Raw genomic sequence first — 17,306 nt, 5'->3', positions numbered from 1 at the left:
AACAGGCATTTGACATTGTGTATCCATTCTGCCTCAGCTGGGGGTTGCAGGGCCTTTCTGCAGGGGCTGACAGATGGATCAGCCAGCCTCAAGGCAGAGGGAAGAGATGAGCGAGAGAAAAGCAGTGCTCCCCATCTCTCAACATACTGTATGATTCCCAAATATGCCATAGCATGTCATATGGTATGGCAAATTTTCGACCCTCGCAGAGAAAAACAGTCAGTGATGGCACTAACACACTGAGAGGTACATCTGAGCAACATTTTACCAAAGCTTCTCCACGCTATGATCACACAGTCTGAGATGAACGACTAAAGTAGACGGTCATAACTTAGTAACACTTTAGTAACATTTTAATTGACACACTTTCGCAGAATGACGGAACCAGAGGTAGATAATAAAACACTTTGTTTGATTTACAATGTCATAACAACATTTTGACTAATACATGCTGCCTCCGTGTCATCAGCCAGAGATCACTTTTTATTTTAATAACTAAATCTGAGGTTGACTTCAAAGGAGAGTCAGTCACCACAGACACCTATGTTAGCACATGCAGTATTAGAGTAAAACTAACAAAATAAAATATTTGTTCTTGCTTATTAATTTCCCCATTGAGAAAAAACAGCAATAGCTGGTAGCTGTCTGCAGACATATGATCTAATTCGAGACATCAAACTGGACCTCTTTGTTATGTTTGTGATTTCAGACCTCTTAGAGCACTTGCTTTGCAGGTAATTTTACTCTAGTCTGTACTCCAAATTTTATTGAGTAACATTCTAGTATTTAACGACTATCCTTAGTTAACAACTATCTGTAATTTACCCATAGAGCCTGTGAATGCACGTCGCTAACTAAACTTGCTAGCATTACCAAAACATTAATTTTAATAGCTACATACCATCTGCAGGAGAAACACCAGCCAAATTTGACAGCTATTAACATTTTTCTTAATAGCTTATATCTGTGAAACACTTGTAAAGTAAGTAAGGTCTGTTTATTTGCCCTTCAGTTATAAAAATCTTCCTTAGTGCATGCAGTACTGTAGTATGTTTTTTTCTGAGCACTTGTTGCCCATATTGAACAGTTAGATGCCTGCTGTGTACGACAGTCTCCCTGTTGATAAAAAATGATGTTATTTGATGAAATTAGATCTGCAACTAAATAGACATTGTGGTGACAATGTTTTCTAAACTGCTATTACAAACCCAAGAATGAACTGTGAACCTTACTGTTGAATGATTTATTTGCCAATAAAGCTCCTTTCAGCTGCTACTTTATTAACACATGGTCGCCAAAGTGGATAGCTATGCATTTTTTTGATTTGGCAGATTGTTGCACAGGAGGCCTCTCCTGATGCAGTCTCAAAGGGATTTTTGTCTCCTCACGGGATAAAACTAGGGTGTCTTTACTTGTTAGGCAGATCTGTAAACCACTAAATTCTAGAGATAATGAATGATTTATTAACCAATAATAAGAATCAGAATAATCCTGCCTTTATTAAAGCTTTAACTTACTGGGCAGCATTTACCTGCCTTTCAGGCCAAAGTTTGAGTTCTGTTGTTGCCCTTTGGTGTGAATAGCTCCTTTTGCAACTTTTCTCCATTATGTCAGTGTTGGGAATGATTTTGGTTGCAGTTTGAAAATCTCAGTTTTATTTGTGTATTATTTTCATAATTCATTTTTGCTCGTGCTGTAATAGCAAGTGTTGTTGTGTTAGCTTTATGGTAGTTTTGGTGAGACGCAATGATGCCACACAATATTTCTCTTGATTTTAATTTTCTAAGTGTGGGAGTCCTTTTCCAGCATCACATCAGCTCAATGAATGTGAAGCAAATATAGCCCCCAAAAGAAGTCAAAGTATTGTGCTAACTCAGAGGTGCTGCTTAGGGCTTGATGTTAAAGTAGAAATGCAGTTCTGAGTTTATGAATGGAATTTTTCTCATATTAATGTTTTGTATGTTTGCTTGTTATTATAGGCAAAAAACAAAGAACAAACAGACAAAAGAAATTCAGGGTCAGATATATTTTTGTGTCTTGTAAATGATAAAGCATTAAAAATTGACTGAGCAATCTTGTGCAGCTACTATACAAGATTCTTCAGCGGTATACTAACTAATTACTCTATATAAAGTTTGCATGCATGTGTATTTGGAAGAGGATGTGTTTGTGCTGTGATCTCTGAACTTGACAAGGCCAAGGTCTGTTAACTTCTTGTTAGTGATCATGATCGACTACAGCTGGGAGTTTCTCTTCGCCAGTATAAAAAGGATTTGTTTGACAGCATTCATTGGATTGACCGATATTCAGAACAACGGCAAAGTCGAAGGAATTTGGGGGTGATCCAAAACTGACACCTTCAAGCTTGACTAAAATATGTAGCTGCCTACACGGACAAGCCAAATGCCTTCTGGAGAAAGGTTTTATGGCTAGATTAGACAAAGACTGAGCAAATTGGCCAAAAGAGGTGTGCTTGGAGGAGCAAAGGTGAGGCTTTCAAAGCCTAAGAACACTTCACCAACTGTAAGTGTGGTGGTGGTAGCATCATGCTCAGAAGCTGTTTTGCTGTCAGTAGTACTGGTACCTTGCACATAGTGGACGGGATAATGAAGAAGAACTACTGTCAAATTCTTCAGTTAAAACTTTGACACAGTTGGGTGTTTCAACAGGACAATGATCCCAAACACACATTAAAACTGGTTTTGGAATGGATACAGGATGCTAACATTAAGCTTCTGGAATGGCCTTCCCAAAGCCCCCACCTCCTCCACAGACTATGGTTAAAAGCCATTACCACATCAAGAAACCAGTTTAAATTAAATCTACCAGTTCTATCAAGAAGAAAGATCAAATGTCCAGTAGGAGTTATGACAGAAGCATAATCTGGTTACCAAAGACATCTACAAAAGGTCCAACCCACTAAAGGACATTTAATCAAATATTAGTGGGGATATATGTATATTTTTGAGTCTGTACGCATACTTTTAATTCTGAGTGGATTTGAGAAAATACAACATGAATTCACAACTGTGTCCCCAGTTCATATTTTCTAAAAGCATTAAAAATGTTTGCCATACAATCATTCCAACCTTAAAAAAAGAACAATTCAAAGGAGTCATTAAAAGTCCAAAATTACCATGACATTCATGCCCATGATGAGTGTGTGTAAACTTCTGACCATAACTGTATGCAGTGACAATTTGCACGAAGCAGCTGATCTGACAGTTCCTCGTCTGTACCACTGACAGTGTTGGTTGAGCTCCTATTCAACTGGCTGAATTCCTATTTTTTGTCATGGAAGTCGAGGGTTCCATAGCCGTTCATCAGAGCCATTTTTAGTTCACTATTTGGATACAGCTCTTCTTCACACATCTCATTCTTGGTGGCAAACATCTGGCTGATCTCCAAGAAAGTTTTGTTCTTGGTCTCTGGAATGATGAAGAAGGTGTAGACAGCCACTCCCAAGCAGACCGCACAGAAGATCAGGTAACAGAAAGGACCTGTAGCAATCTGGGGTGGAAGGACACAAAAAAATAAAAATGCACAGTTAAAGACACAAAACACTCTGGGTTTTTGGAAGATCTTTACAACAGATTAACAAACACAATGCAAACCACGACAAGAGAACATGAAAGGTAGATTATTGGTTTTGTTGGCTTAAAGGTTAACGTTAGCATTAATAGCATTAGCATTAACATTAACATAGCAAATTTTTAAGGCAAGTACCTCCCTTTTTTTAAAGCTGTAAATGATCTACTAGGTTTCCAAACTAGCCAGGGGCTCTTTTAGTGCCCTTATTGCCAATATTTTTGCTGGAAAAGACAGTAAGATCAGTAGCAAAACAGTGATGTTTTGCAGCAGGGGAAATGCATTGGTATAAACTCTAAGGATTAGCTTTCCTAAAGGTAGGCTATAAAACAGAAAAAACACAGGACAGGGTGTTTAGCCTAGCTTATCCCAGAGACTAGAGGAAGACGGTACCTGCTAGCCTGAAGACCAAAAACACTTTCTGAAAACAATGAAGTTATTTTGCTTCATGTGGAATAAAAACAGAAAGATTAAGGAACATGCAATCTCATATTTTAAGATTTGTGGCCAGACTAATTACTGACTGCCTCGGTCACTGTCATCTTAACAATTAATTGTCCTCTTTACTTTGTAGCTGTTCACTTGGAACGAAGCCGAGGACAATGACAGCAAGGTTGGGACTTTTAATTGGCAATTTTATTGGTATTTGTGGAGCCACTTCTATTCAGACAAAAGTGCACAGCCAGTCACATACACACAGCAGATCTGCATCAAATGTCAAGACTACACATGTCATCAAGACTAAAAAAAAAAAAAAAAATCAAAATTAAGCCTTTTTACATGTTTTTTCACTATAAACTGGACTGTATTTTTAGATGGCTTTTGTGGACATTTGAATTTAGCTCTGTGGGATACAAGTCAGTGCTGACCTCTAAGAAGGGAAAGACAAAACCAATGGTGAAGTTGGACATCCAGTTGAGGCAACCACCCACGGTGTACGCAGCCGGTCGATGAGACTGCTTAAACAGCTCTGCAGTGATCAGGAAAGGCACACCCGCTGTAAAGAATACACAAAAACATATTTGTCTTATTTCATAGGTCACATTTGGATTCCAAAAATATTCCCAACAACACCACATGAAGACAGTTTAATCTAACTAAGCATCCTGTTATAACACAAATCACATTTAATTACTTAGTATGGCTATATGAATCTATTGGGTGATGTGAAATTAACATCGGCATCTTAGTTCATCAATTACTTTATCAATACTCCCACTCAGGACTCTTCCTTGGCAGTTACTCAAAATTAACAGAAGATGATTAATGATAAACATTTCACAAGCCCAAGTGCTATTATATTACACTCCTTTTTCTACATGTACTTCATTATGTGTTCATTATTACTCACTAATCATAGACTGACAAGAGAGGAAGGTGTTTGTCAAGATGGCAAAACTCCACTTCTGAACCACAAGACACAGAATAGCTTAGCTCATGCAATTCATTAGTTTAAGATGTGCCTTAACTTTAAACATGTGATTCTTCATTGTTAGAAGTGAAGGCTATGAAGGAGAAATATGCATTAGTATAAGCTCTAATGATTAGCTTTCCGAATAATGTGCTCATTATTCTGTGCATGATAACTGCAGAGAGAAAAGTTTAATATTGTCAAACCAATAACTACACCATAATTTGTCAACATCTGCGGTATATATGGGAGGGCATCAATGTGCAAGCAAGGTTTCATTTGAAGGAAACCATATTCATCACAGCTAGCTTATGAACAATGAGCCATTAGAAGTCTAATTGCAGCAAGAGAAATCCTTGTTTGCTGAGGTATAGATTTTGCCTGTTTGACGAATGACGCTATGTAAACCAGATTTGTTCTAATCCATCATCCTCGCAGGTTCGCTCGACGTGGCTCTCATCGTTGTAAACTATTGCCTCTTAATTCACTTCACTCATCTCATCCAGTGTACAAATGGCTGTGAGAATGGAAGCAGTGTGGCAGTTAGGATTTCCTAATTTACAAGACTAATGAAATACAATATCTCCTCACAGCCAGAGGAGGAGTGTGGAGGAAGGGGTGCTGATGTTTTAAAGCTTTAATGCCTGCTATTGCGCAAGTTTCCAGCAGGGTGCAGTGTTTCCTCATACACAGGATTACTTCTAGCTAATGCAATCACATGTAGGTTTGAAAGTGTTGGAAAGTTTTCATGCCAGATACAGATATAAGATTGCTTTTTTGTTTTTTTTACCTGGACCTATGCAGAAGCCAGCAATAATCCCAATGACACAGCCCACACTGATGTAGCGCATGTAGGACAACTGCGGCTGTGATTGGTCAAACACAAATCATGAGTTGCAGATGGTCACACAGTTTGTATTTTATTATTATTAATTTATATGATGACTTCAGATGGAAAAATCTCTAAGCCTATCTAACATTTTATTTTGTTTTAAATATTTCGTCAGTGTCCTATGTTCAGCTTCAGTGAGTTTACTTTAACAGCAGTGAAATGGTCACTGAATGAAAAGTCTTACACTGGTTTTTAACAAATTCGATAGTCTTTTGCAGCAAAACCTGCTTTGCATTTGTGCATCATCCTTTGTGCAGTCCACCTCTTTGGATGAGACATAGGAAATAGTTGCTAAACATGCAACTGAAAACAATCTTACAAATAAGTGTGTTTTGATTGGTGTTCCTGTGGACATGGTAGCTTTTAGTGGCATTTAGAGGTTTCTGCTAACAAACCATGTTTGGAAAGAGGCCTAGCATGGGTTTGAAGTGAAGCTTTCACCTGATATCATTTTCTCATTTTTCACAGAGGGTGTCACTTAGAGGCTTTTGCATCTGAAGACATACAATAATTTATGTAAATTATGTAAATTTGGTTATGTCCTAAGCTCCATGTAATGTACTATAATGTCATGCAAAATATTCCTAAACCAGCAGGATATCAGATGACATGTACCTGGAAGAGGACAGACACAGTGATTCCGGCACAGCACAGTCCCATAAAAAGGAAACCACCAATCATCAGTGGTCTTCTGCCCAGACGCTCAATAGTGAAACACTAAATAATGGACAAAAAAGCAGGACTACATGTGACTAACCCATAAAAATAGATTTTAAAAAAGTTAGTTGCAATTATACAAATCTTTCATTTGCCATTCTACCTATACCTAAATATATCTATATCTATATTATCTATTGTTTTATAGAGTATAACATGACCCTGTGCACGCTACAGCATAAATGACCTTCATTAGGTTTCAGCTCACCTTCCCCTAATTGGATTTTATACAAGCATGACCAAGACAACAGAAAACACAAACTGAAACAATCAAATTAAACAAAACAGACTGTGCATGACTACATGTCATAACCAAAATAACCAAAGTCATTATTTCTTTTAAGTATTTTAGGTAAAAAGTTACATGTTTATCAAAAGGGAAGGCTTTTGTTTTCCCCAGTTTCTCTTTTTCTTGTGGATCAAGACTGAAGTTACAATCAGTCATACAAGGCACAGATTTATTGCAACCCCAAGTGCTTCATGGTTAATTAATCTGCTAATTCTATTTTCAGTTTAGCAGCCATTAAATCCATAACAAAACAAAAAATGCAATTTTTATGTCAAGTTCCCAATATACTTAATTCTGTTGTATATTTTTGCTTTAACACTGGTCAAACAGAGCTCAGACCAGGAAAACAGCAGCACATTATCACATCTGTAATGCTGTGTAGTTGATTGTATTGTATTGTGTTCCAATGTTACAAGTCCAAAATATAAAATATCCTTGTATAATAGAAATGCATTCATTTCATCTTAATGTGTGTGTGTCTACTCACCCCCAGCATCCCTGAGATGACCTCGATGGCCCCAGTTCCTACTGTTGTGTACTGAATATAAGGGTCTGGGATTCCTGCATTCTTAAAAATGTCATTTGTATAGAACCAGATCTGAAATTGACACAAGGTTTATTGATACGTTGAATGCTTTGGACTATTGATACAGTAAAAATCAAAGTTTGCCTTGTTTTCTTCAGGAGCCAAAAAGTCACTCTGCTTATCTGGTAATGCACACGATTCATCATAGTGATCATTATCACAAGGCCGACCATCACTCATGCATTTGAGATACAGCTTTTCATCAGTATGGACTCCTGACAAGTACTCCCCTTGAAATTAATTTGCGCATTCTCATTAATCACACTTTGCTGATACAACATCCATCACTGATGATGTGCGGACAAGATCGTGATCAGTGCAGTTAAATGCTGTCTTGTTGATTTAGTAACCATACATATAACATTTCATCACCATTGGAGGCTTGAAGTATGCAAACAGACGAGCAAAGCAGAAGGCCTGCACAAGCACAAACAATTCCAGAAACTTAAACAACTGGGATAAGATTTGATGAAGATGAATATAAGCTGCTAGGCTAAAATGCCTCCTTACTGAGCTAAAATCTCCTCTAATATAAGAATTGTGTTATATGAGTTGATTCATATATTTTGTTTTACGCACATGAGCACTAAAGTGCAAGCCAGTAACACTGCAGTGGTGTCAGAGTGCTAAGCAAAGTAGCCATGGCTCATTTCACTCTGGAGCTTTTTTCAGCTTTTTCAGGCCAAACTGTTTGTTTAAGAGAAGTAGCCTCATCTAAAATAAACCCTTTAAAATCACAGAACTTCAAAGGTGTTCTTGGATTATTTAGCTCATCTAATCTGACATGCCTCAGTGTGTAAACCCAACCCAGATTTACACAGTGAGGTATGTACAGTTAAAGTAGGAAAAGTTAAGTAGGAGAGAATCACAGTCTTAAAATGACTTAATTTCTGGGCTTACTCAAAGCTACAATGCCATATATACTACTTCAGTATTACCAAAACAAGCATCTGTCTTGAGAAACTGTCCTTGAGAAGACAGATGCTGATAACATGATAGTTTAATGGCAACTTCTACTTTGTACAACCTAGTTCAGGAAACCGTTCATTGAGCACATTTGTGTCAAATGTCCTAGCGCCTTACACCTCCACATTACAAAAAGTGGATAAAACCTGGTTCACTTTTTAGTGGAGTATGTTGATCCTAAACAGATGCAGGTAGCCTCAGCACATGTCTGAACTTACTCTACCCTAAGAAAAAACAACCAAAGAGCGTAATCCTCATTGTCCGTTTTATCACAGCATTCTTATTTGGAACTGATTGCGCTCATGCTGAATTATCCACTTAAACCAGTACAAAGACACTGTATATCATTCATTAGATACATCTGGAAAATATTTTGTTACCTGAAATTTAACTTTATGAATTTAGTTATGCATTTATTTGTCCCTTCTTTTCCTTCTTCGTGATTTATCCATGATTTCACTTGTTTATGATTATGAATATGTAGTCGATGCTTTGTCGTATTCTCTTGCTTCGTGTAGAAGTGGAAGAACGAAAACAAAGCAAGAGCAGCAACAAAATAATAGCGATGTGGGGCTGCCACTTTATGATGTGAATGACAGTACAGTTACAGTAGTACTTGCAGAAGAAATAGCTCTTTCATCATTTTTCCTAGGTTGAGTGGCTCCCCAGCTGGCTGTAATAACTCTACAAAATCAGCACCACAAATACTGTAAAAGCACCATGTTGTAACATGTTGAATAATATCTGTTTGTGCACAAACTCAGTCTGTATGAATATGATTATAAGTATCCAATATTTTAAGAAAAAACATGCACATTTACTTTTCAAACTCTCTTGAATTGCTTAGTTTTACTTTTCGTGTCTCAGATTTGGAGACACTACTTCTTCTGGAGGTTTGAAGCCTTCCAGTGTTCCTGGCTGGAACAGCTGGGACTGAGAGACTCAGTGGGGTGCACCCCTGCTGCGAAATGGCACTAGCATATGAGCCTGCATGCCTGGAGCCTCCATCCATATGAAGCAATGAGTACAAAGATGTGTTTGACTTTGTGTTCGGATGGGTGGACCTTGTTATGTGAGGTAACGCTGAGGGAGAGGACCAGGAGATAATGAGGCATGGTCACATCGCCCCCTGCTTAGTCATTCAGTGGGTGTGAGACTGTGATGTATGGATGGACGGGAGGAGCCCAGCTGGGAACTCTCGCACTATAAGATCTCACTCTCATATAATAACTGCACAGTTGTTGCACATTCAAAATGTGACAACACACACACACACACATATAAACAAAAGATGAAAAAGGCAACACAATAGTTCTCCTACTCACGGCATCAATCCCAGAAAGCTGCATGCCGATGTTGACCACCGCAACAGTGAGGACCTGCCAGCGGACACAGCTGTCCATGAGGAGGCTGCAGACAGAGAGGGTCTGCATGGAGGACAAAGAGCGTTGCTCCTCCTGCATCTCTTCAACCTCAGCCTGAATGTTTCCTTTAGTACGGAACCACTTTAGGGCTACAGAACAGAGTGAAACACGAGTCTTTTTTAAAAAAAACAGTTTTAATTCATCCTTCAAGTATCACAGTGAAAGGATTATGTAAAGTTTGAGAATCTGTTCTAGGCGTTTAAAATAAACTGTGACCTGAGCAGTTAGCTGGTTAATTTAAATGTAGAGATGCACAACTTGACCATGTGATGCAGTAACAAAAAGACTTTGTCTTGATCTTCCTTTGTAATTTCTACAATCAGAAAAGGAAAGCAGGAAATGCACTTTTTAACCTGCAATGGTGGCATGCACATCTCCTCTCTCTATTAGCAGATATCGTGGACTCTCTGGAAACCATGGCAACAGTATCAGCTGGACCATGGTAGGAACCACCACAAGAGACAACAGCAGAGGCCAGTGCTCTTCCTGTGTGGGGAAAAAAAAACCCCCCAATAAAAACCAAACAACTCACCTAAACCTTGATTTAAAAAAAATAATAATATCATCATCTAAAACTATTCATTCCATCTTTACCATCTTTGTCTTTATACCTATATTTAGCTATTCCATAAGTAAACATAGGGTGTCTTGAAGCTTTTTCTGGCTTAAAGTATATTGTTTGCAACGCTTTGCGAATCTGCTCAATTCTAGATCACAGAGTCTCTGCTTGCATGCATCAATTCAAAATGTTATTTTTATTACATATTAGAAGTATGTCAACAATTACTTGAAAGTCAAAATGAAAGCCAGTCAAACATCACAGTATAAGCACCTTTCCCAGTATCTCCGAGAGCCCCAGGACCTGAGCGATGAAAACTCCAAGACAAATGTGAATGCTGGGAACGAGGCCCAGGAAGCCTCGCAAATTCTTAGGGGCGATCTCACCGAGATACATCGGCACCACACTGAGAGAAATCCCTGTAGAAACAAAGAAAGTGCAATTAATACAGTCTGACTGTGCTGGTGCAAAAATGAACAAAACACCAAATATGAACTGAAAAGGCAATTTAAAGCATAAATGACTCAGCTGTTTACAGATTATAGGATATGCATATACAGCTATTTTTCACCAACAACACAGCAATAATAAAAGTAATAAATATTAAGAGGAGATTATTGACATTGGAATAAATTTTAGTCAACCAGGAACAGTAGGCATGTCTACCTGAGTGTACTCCTGTGATGAAACGCCCAATGATGACCATCTCAGGAATTCTGCACCATCTGCTAAAGCCCATCAGAGCTCCGCCCATAAAAACAAGTGTGGTGGATCTCACCAGAGTCCCTTTCCTGTTTGGACGCAGTGATTATTGTTGCTCAGCTCTCTAAGTTTGAGTCTGTTACAGGTTAATAGTAATTTATAAACATGCACTCAAAATTCATAAACATGGTCACACTGACCTTCCATATTTGGTAACTAGTCTGCCCACCAGCAGTGCTCCGGTCATTCCACCAATGGCAAAGATTGACACAGTAAGAGAGTACAAGACGGTAAGAAGATGCCCATCCGGAGTCAAGCCATGACTTTTTAATAATGTCTCATTGTAGAAGACTTTGATGTACTGGTGGAAAACAAGGTAAATTCATTTTCTAAGCAAAAAAACGCCCCAAATAAATCAAAGCCAGTGTAAAAAGATTGTGTGCAATCAAAAGATAATGTTACCTTTTTTAGATATCTTCTTTATTTAGCCATTTATTTATTATTCTAACACAGCAGTTTTATAGGAGTCAGAGTTCAAAATATTGTTTTTTTTTCTTACACTGAGCTTCGTGCAGCCATGTGCTCTCTGAAACCAGCTCTCTGAAACCAGCTCCTCTTCCTTTTAAAGCAACTGTCTTCTGACCGACTGCCCCTTGCAAACAGAAAGTTTGAAGAGGAGTATGGAGCTTCTGTGCTCACATCTAAAGCCATGAGACGACTATAATAAATACATCCAATCTTACCGACATAAACGAGAGCCAAGAGTTGCAAAAACAGCCTGAAATAGAGCAGTCGGAAGACTGGATTTGTGAATAGTGCAAATACTAAGTTATTATCAATTACGCTGATCAAATTTTTTGAAACCTTGAACATGTTTAATGTGAGCATCTGTAACTGTAACACTACAGACATGACACAAAAAATGAAACATAAATGATACATCACAATATATCCCCAAAAGACCTGAAAAATGAAAATTTGATGTTGTAACTTCAATAATTTAATCAAGTCAAGTCAAATTCAAAGCTGAAAAGGACTCATCGACTGCATGCTTGATGAATCTGACGGTGACGCCTTTCACTCAATAAAGTGTCCAGGATGATCCATTGCATTAAAATTTTAAGAAAAATATGAATTAAATATATAAATTAATATGAATTCAAAAGAATACAGAAAAGGTGCAGGAGAGGACACAATTCAAATATTCACCCTGTACTATGTGCTATGTTATCGCACATAAAAAGGCCTCAGTGAAAGTCTACAGATCTCATAAAGAAGCATACGACAGTAAAAACATAGTAAGTGTCCATAACCAACAAGAAGGGAAATTTATATTTGCTCCTTTGCTTTGTTTCTGTATTGATTTCTTATACAAAGTAATGAAAATTATTGAAACAACAGAAAGTGTCACATGATGTCAGAAAGGTTTCAATGCTGATCTGCCCCTCTTTAAAAGAGCTGAATAGAATAGAATAGAATAGAACTCCTCCACATTACCTTGCTTACTAAAATATTACTTTCTGAATGTTGACATATACTGACCTTGAGCTTGTATATGTGCAGCATCTTTATTTGTATATCTACATTCATGTAAAAAAGAATGTTTTTACAGAACTTCATAGAGTTTTGTGAAAATCTAAGTACATCCTTACTGGTTCCACAGGATTAGTAGCAGCCAGGTGCTGCTAATCAAAAGCACTTGACTAACTCATCAGCAAGTGTGACCACATGAATAAAAGCTTTTTTTGTTTATTTGTTTGTTGGTTTGTGTTTTTTTGCAGTATGCTGGTCTGGAGTGTTCAGGTGTGTGTTAACACAACGACAAAATCTTGGAAGTACAAACCCATTGACCCCAAAGCCAGATGATCCAGTGCTCTGAGGAAGTGTTAAAACTTTTAATGTTAAAATTCATGACAGGGCAAAAAACTGAGAAGTAAGGCTTGTTTGGGAGGGTTACCAGGAAAAAGACTCTTCTCTCTTAGAAAACAAACACACACAAAAAACTCAATCCCTCCAACAGAAGAGTGATTGAAAAAGAGGGTAACAACAGATCACATTTTATTTGTATCAGTGTCAACATCAGCGTCAACAGATTATCAAATGATTGTCGTACCAATTACATTAAATCATAACCAACTGCTAAATGGTCTTGTCTTTCTTTCTACTCTGCTGCCTGATTACTGAAGCGCAAGTTTTCTTTAAATTTGATGGCTATTAAAACTAAAACACATTTTACCTCAGATTTATTGAGTTTAAAGTCTGAAAAAAAGGATGTTATGTTGATAGTCTTGCGGGCTCTGCTTTGGATATCAGTCTGAAATAAGCACTTTAGCTTTCTGATTATGTAATCTAAGTTTTTATATTATTTATTTTCAGACAAGATTCGTCCGTATCATAATATCCAAAGCACAAAAAATGAACTATTTTGTCACAGACTGACTATTGTGCCACACTTTGTGAACATTATGACAGCACAAAAAGGACGCTAACAATACTGAGAGCAGGTGAAATGTTTGACCTCATCATTTGAGCAGAAAATTTTAGATCACTTTACACTAAAAAACTGACCCAAACAAAATGAACTGAACTGCTCCAGCTGTCCCTACTTCTGTGCAGAGCATTCAGGATTTGGGGAAATACACAGTATTTTTCTGTTTTTCTCAAGAAAAAGATTGATTTTATTCTCACATCTGACTTCCATATCAGTCAGCCTACGCTAGCTAAATTGCTAGCTTAGCCAAAGGACACAAGCAGAAGCAACTAAATTGGCTCCGTGTCTTTTGAAATTAGCCGTGCCAGGAAATAGTTATTACATTAATGTGTGCGTTTTAGAGCATTAGAGAGATGACTTGTGACTTCATTCCATCCTCCCGTGACCAGTAGCTAAGCTAATCATCTTGTGAATCTATTTTTATAAAAATGAAACTCGTGTCAAGCTTCTAAAGCTGGGAATACACTGTGCGATTTTCGGCCCATTTTGAGCCGATTTTTCAGTCGTGCGACTGTTTTGGGGATCGGCCCGAGTTTCGCCTTAATCGTGTGTCATGCATCGTGTATGAGGTAACAAGAAGCGATTAACACCTCACGACCAGCTCCCGATCATCAATCGTATGGTCGCAAGAAAATCAAACCTGTATGAAATCCTTTCGGCCCTCGTGAGGGTGTCACCGCAGCCTCTCACACTGCGCACGCGCAAACAGAATTGGAAGTAGAAAGACGGAGCAGCACTGCAGTGCAGCGTGTGATCTGGACACAAGCGATGGAGGCACAACTTGTCAAACTTTTGGCAAGCTCATCCGAGCCTTTTCGATGTGGCCTCACAAAATTATCACGACCGCACCAACTGTGAAAAGAGTTGGATGGACATTGCTGCTCAACTGCAGCCGCCTGGTCAGTGTTTTTCATTAGCAATTTAGCAAAGTTGATGGTGGTGGTGTGTGTGTCTGTGTGAGTGAAAGACAGAGAGGGAGAGAGAGGGAGAGCGAGAGACAGATTTTCTGTTATAAGCTTCATGTTATGGACGCACAGTGTGAGCACTCAGGCCGCATCAGAGCATCGGGCCGTATAGTGTGAGACCCTGCATCGTGACCCACGAACTTCTAACCCCTGCGAATCAATCGTAGAGTTTGAGCAGGAGCTGAATAATGCGACTGAAAAAAATCGCACAGTGTATGCCCAGCTTAATGCAGACAGTGCATCTGCAAGCATTTCAACATGTCTAAGCCTCCTTCTAAACCAATTACAGTTTCATTGTGGATATCTAAAAACAATAGCATTAAGAAAACACCCTGGCTGGCTGATTCCTGACCTGGAACTGATGCAGGGTTTTTATAAAATTTTTGTTACTTTAATCCACGACTATAAAACATATTTATAAAGTTTCAACAACAGATACCAAGCTCTAGAAAAACAATGCAAATGAAAGCTGGAGATGAAAGGTTTAGCTGATCCTAAGCTAAGTCCTGAGCTACGAGCACGAGATGATACCCTGAGCCTGCTCACATGCTTCTGTGGGGCTGGAACACATGACTGCACCGCGGCAAATTCAACATCCAAGGAACATAATGGATTAAGAGCTACAGCGTATCAATGACATGGTGAGGTAGCTACATAAGCCCACATGACAATTTATTTATTCAGTTGGAGTGTTATGTTCAAATGGGTTATTTAACCATTGAGAATCAAATTTCATACAGTGTTTAACCATAAAGGGAATATTTGAGTTCTCACAAAAAGCATGCACGCAAATGAAATCACAAAACCAGGAGTCTTATTATGTAGACGACGATGAAAATACCTGTGCAGGAGAGTTGACAACGGCCAAGTTATAGCCATAGAGCATAGAGCTGCCAAATGAGGCCAGGAAAGCCACTGCCAGCAGAGGCTTTGTAAGATGCTGTGGAAAACACAAAGCAACACATGAGGGGAAAACCAAGCTGTAAACTGCAAACAGAGTTTACTGTCTCAGGGATGTCTAACTCATTTGACATTGTGGAACACATACAGTCCACTTTGATGTGAAGTGGACCAGGCCAGTGAAACTCCCCTTTCTGTCAGTGTAAAGCAGTTTAACTATTCATTCAATTCAATTCAATTTTATTTATACAGCACCAAATCACAACAACTTTGCCTCAAGGGCCTTTATATTGTAAGGTAAAGATCCTACAATAATACTAGAGAAACCTCCAACAAGTATTTGGTGACACTGGGAAGGAAAAACTCCTTTTATACCTTTTATAACAGGAAGAAATCTCCAGCAGAACCAGTCTAAATCCCAAATGGTCAAAGTTGGGGGTTAGTGAGGGAAGCCATTTCAATTTCAACAGCTTGTCTGTTTTTGTACTTGATGAAGAAATGTTGTAGTGAATGAAAAATTGTAAGGAAGTGTATATGCAAGGAATAAAGGTGTAAAATCACATTAATTACAATTAAAGGTCTGCCATTCTCTCTCTCTCTCTCTCTCTCTCCATATGGCCATTTTTATCTAAGCTGTAAAACCTATTTAAACACAATTAAAAGTTAAAAACCATGGGCTTTGTCACATTCAGTGTCAGAGTGGAGTCTTTGCTTGACCGATTCTGGCCCCCTGACCTTATGTTTGACACCCCTGATCTAATAGATTTCACCATAGCTAAACAATTACCCTAAATGAATATGTTAAAGCAGCTGACTAAATTTTACAGTTAGTGATGTGTATTGAAAAATGAGCTAAATGATGTTTAGTTTTAAAAAGTCACCATGATCAAAGGTACCTGACTTTATTTAGAATTTAAAGCTGTACAACAACAATCAGTCATAACAGATAAGACTCATAGTCTGTTATGACTAAAGCTAGTCAACAGCTCCTCTGAGCCATTGTCACTCCTTGTAAATATAGTTCACAGGAGACATTGCACCACACTCAACAACAATTTATTCTGATTAAATATCTCATGTGGAGCTGCTCACATGTCACACCACTTTAAAATGAGACACGAGTAACTTCTCATTTGCCGTTTAAAAACACACACAGGCTACTTTTGCTTTTAAAGTCTCCTTTAGTCTTTTTTAACCTGATTTGTGGTAAATTGAACGATGCTTGGAATGTCATATGACGTGGTGACTGGTGCTATTGTACGAGTTCAGTGTGTCATGATGAGTTTTCCAAGGAACCCAGTAAGCATCTTATATGAACCATGACCTTGAACCAACGTTGTACAATGAGATTAGGAGGCATTCGCGGCATAATTCCAAAATCATGTGACTAATAAAAAGCGATCACTGGAAACGACCATACCACCCAGGAATTAGATCTAAATTTTTCAAAATGCTTACACTTACCGAGGTGAGTTTTTCATTGTTTCCCTGTAACAGTTCTTCCGCCATTTAAGTCATAAATGATTATTCCCCTTGTGTGAGTTCTTCGTCATCTGCAAAACTTTTCAAAACTCTTTTCACTGCATCCCCATTTGTAGAGTTTGAGCCGTGATCGTGTACCAGAGAGGAGGCGTGTCATGTTGATGGGCGGAATTTCCACAGTCGTTAAACCGCCTGCAAAGCAGGCCCATCCCACAAATTTTATCGTTTCCCTTTCCCCAGCAAAGATCACGAGTGTCATCCTACACCCCAGAGTGGTTAGAATAATCTACTTTAAAAAACAATTTTTTTAATCATTTGTCAGTTAACATGATTA

At 38.3% G+C, this 17,306-nt stretch overlaps 1 protein-coding gene across 1 annotated transcript; it reads right to left on the bottom strand.

Moving 5' to 3' along the window:
- Positions 1–347: 347 nt before the first annotated feature.
- On the bottom strand, positions 348–17,095 carry slc2a15b (solute carrier family 2 member 15b). Its single transcript, XM_063476762.1, has 12 exons — positions 16,955–17,095; positions 15,432–15,530; positions 11,335–11,495; positions 11,099–11,223; positions 10,706–10,851; positions 10,227–10,359; positions 9,775–9,962; positions 7,385–7,495; positions 6,507–6,608; positions 5,790–5,865; positions 4,458–4,585; positions 348–3,510 (listed from the first exon to the last, which is right to left on the bottom strand). The coding sequence occupies exons 1-12, from the start codon at positions 16,997–16,999 to the stop codon at positions 3,283–3,285; spliced, it is 1,542 nt and encodes a 513-aa protein (XP_063332832.1). The 5' UTR covers positions 17,000–17,095; the 3' UTR covers positions 348–3,282.
- Between the last annotated feature and the right edge of the window lie 211 nt (positions 17,096–17,306).

The sequence above is a fragment of the Pelmatolapia mariae genome, linkage group LG6, assembly GCF_036321145.2.
Source record: "Pelmatolapia mariae isolate MD_Pm_ZW linkage group LG6, Pm_UMD_F_2, whole genome shotgun sequence".
Taxonomy (NCBI): Eukaryota; Metazoa; Chordata; class Actinopteri; order Cichliformes; family Cichlidae; genus Pelmatolapia; species Pelmatolapia mariae.
The sequence above is the reverse complement of the archived record's forward strand: the minus strand, read 5'-3'. Positions and strand labels throughout refer to the sequence as shown.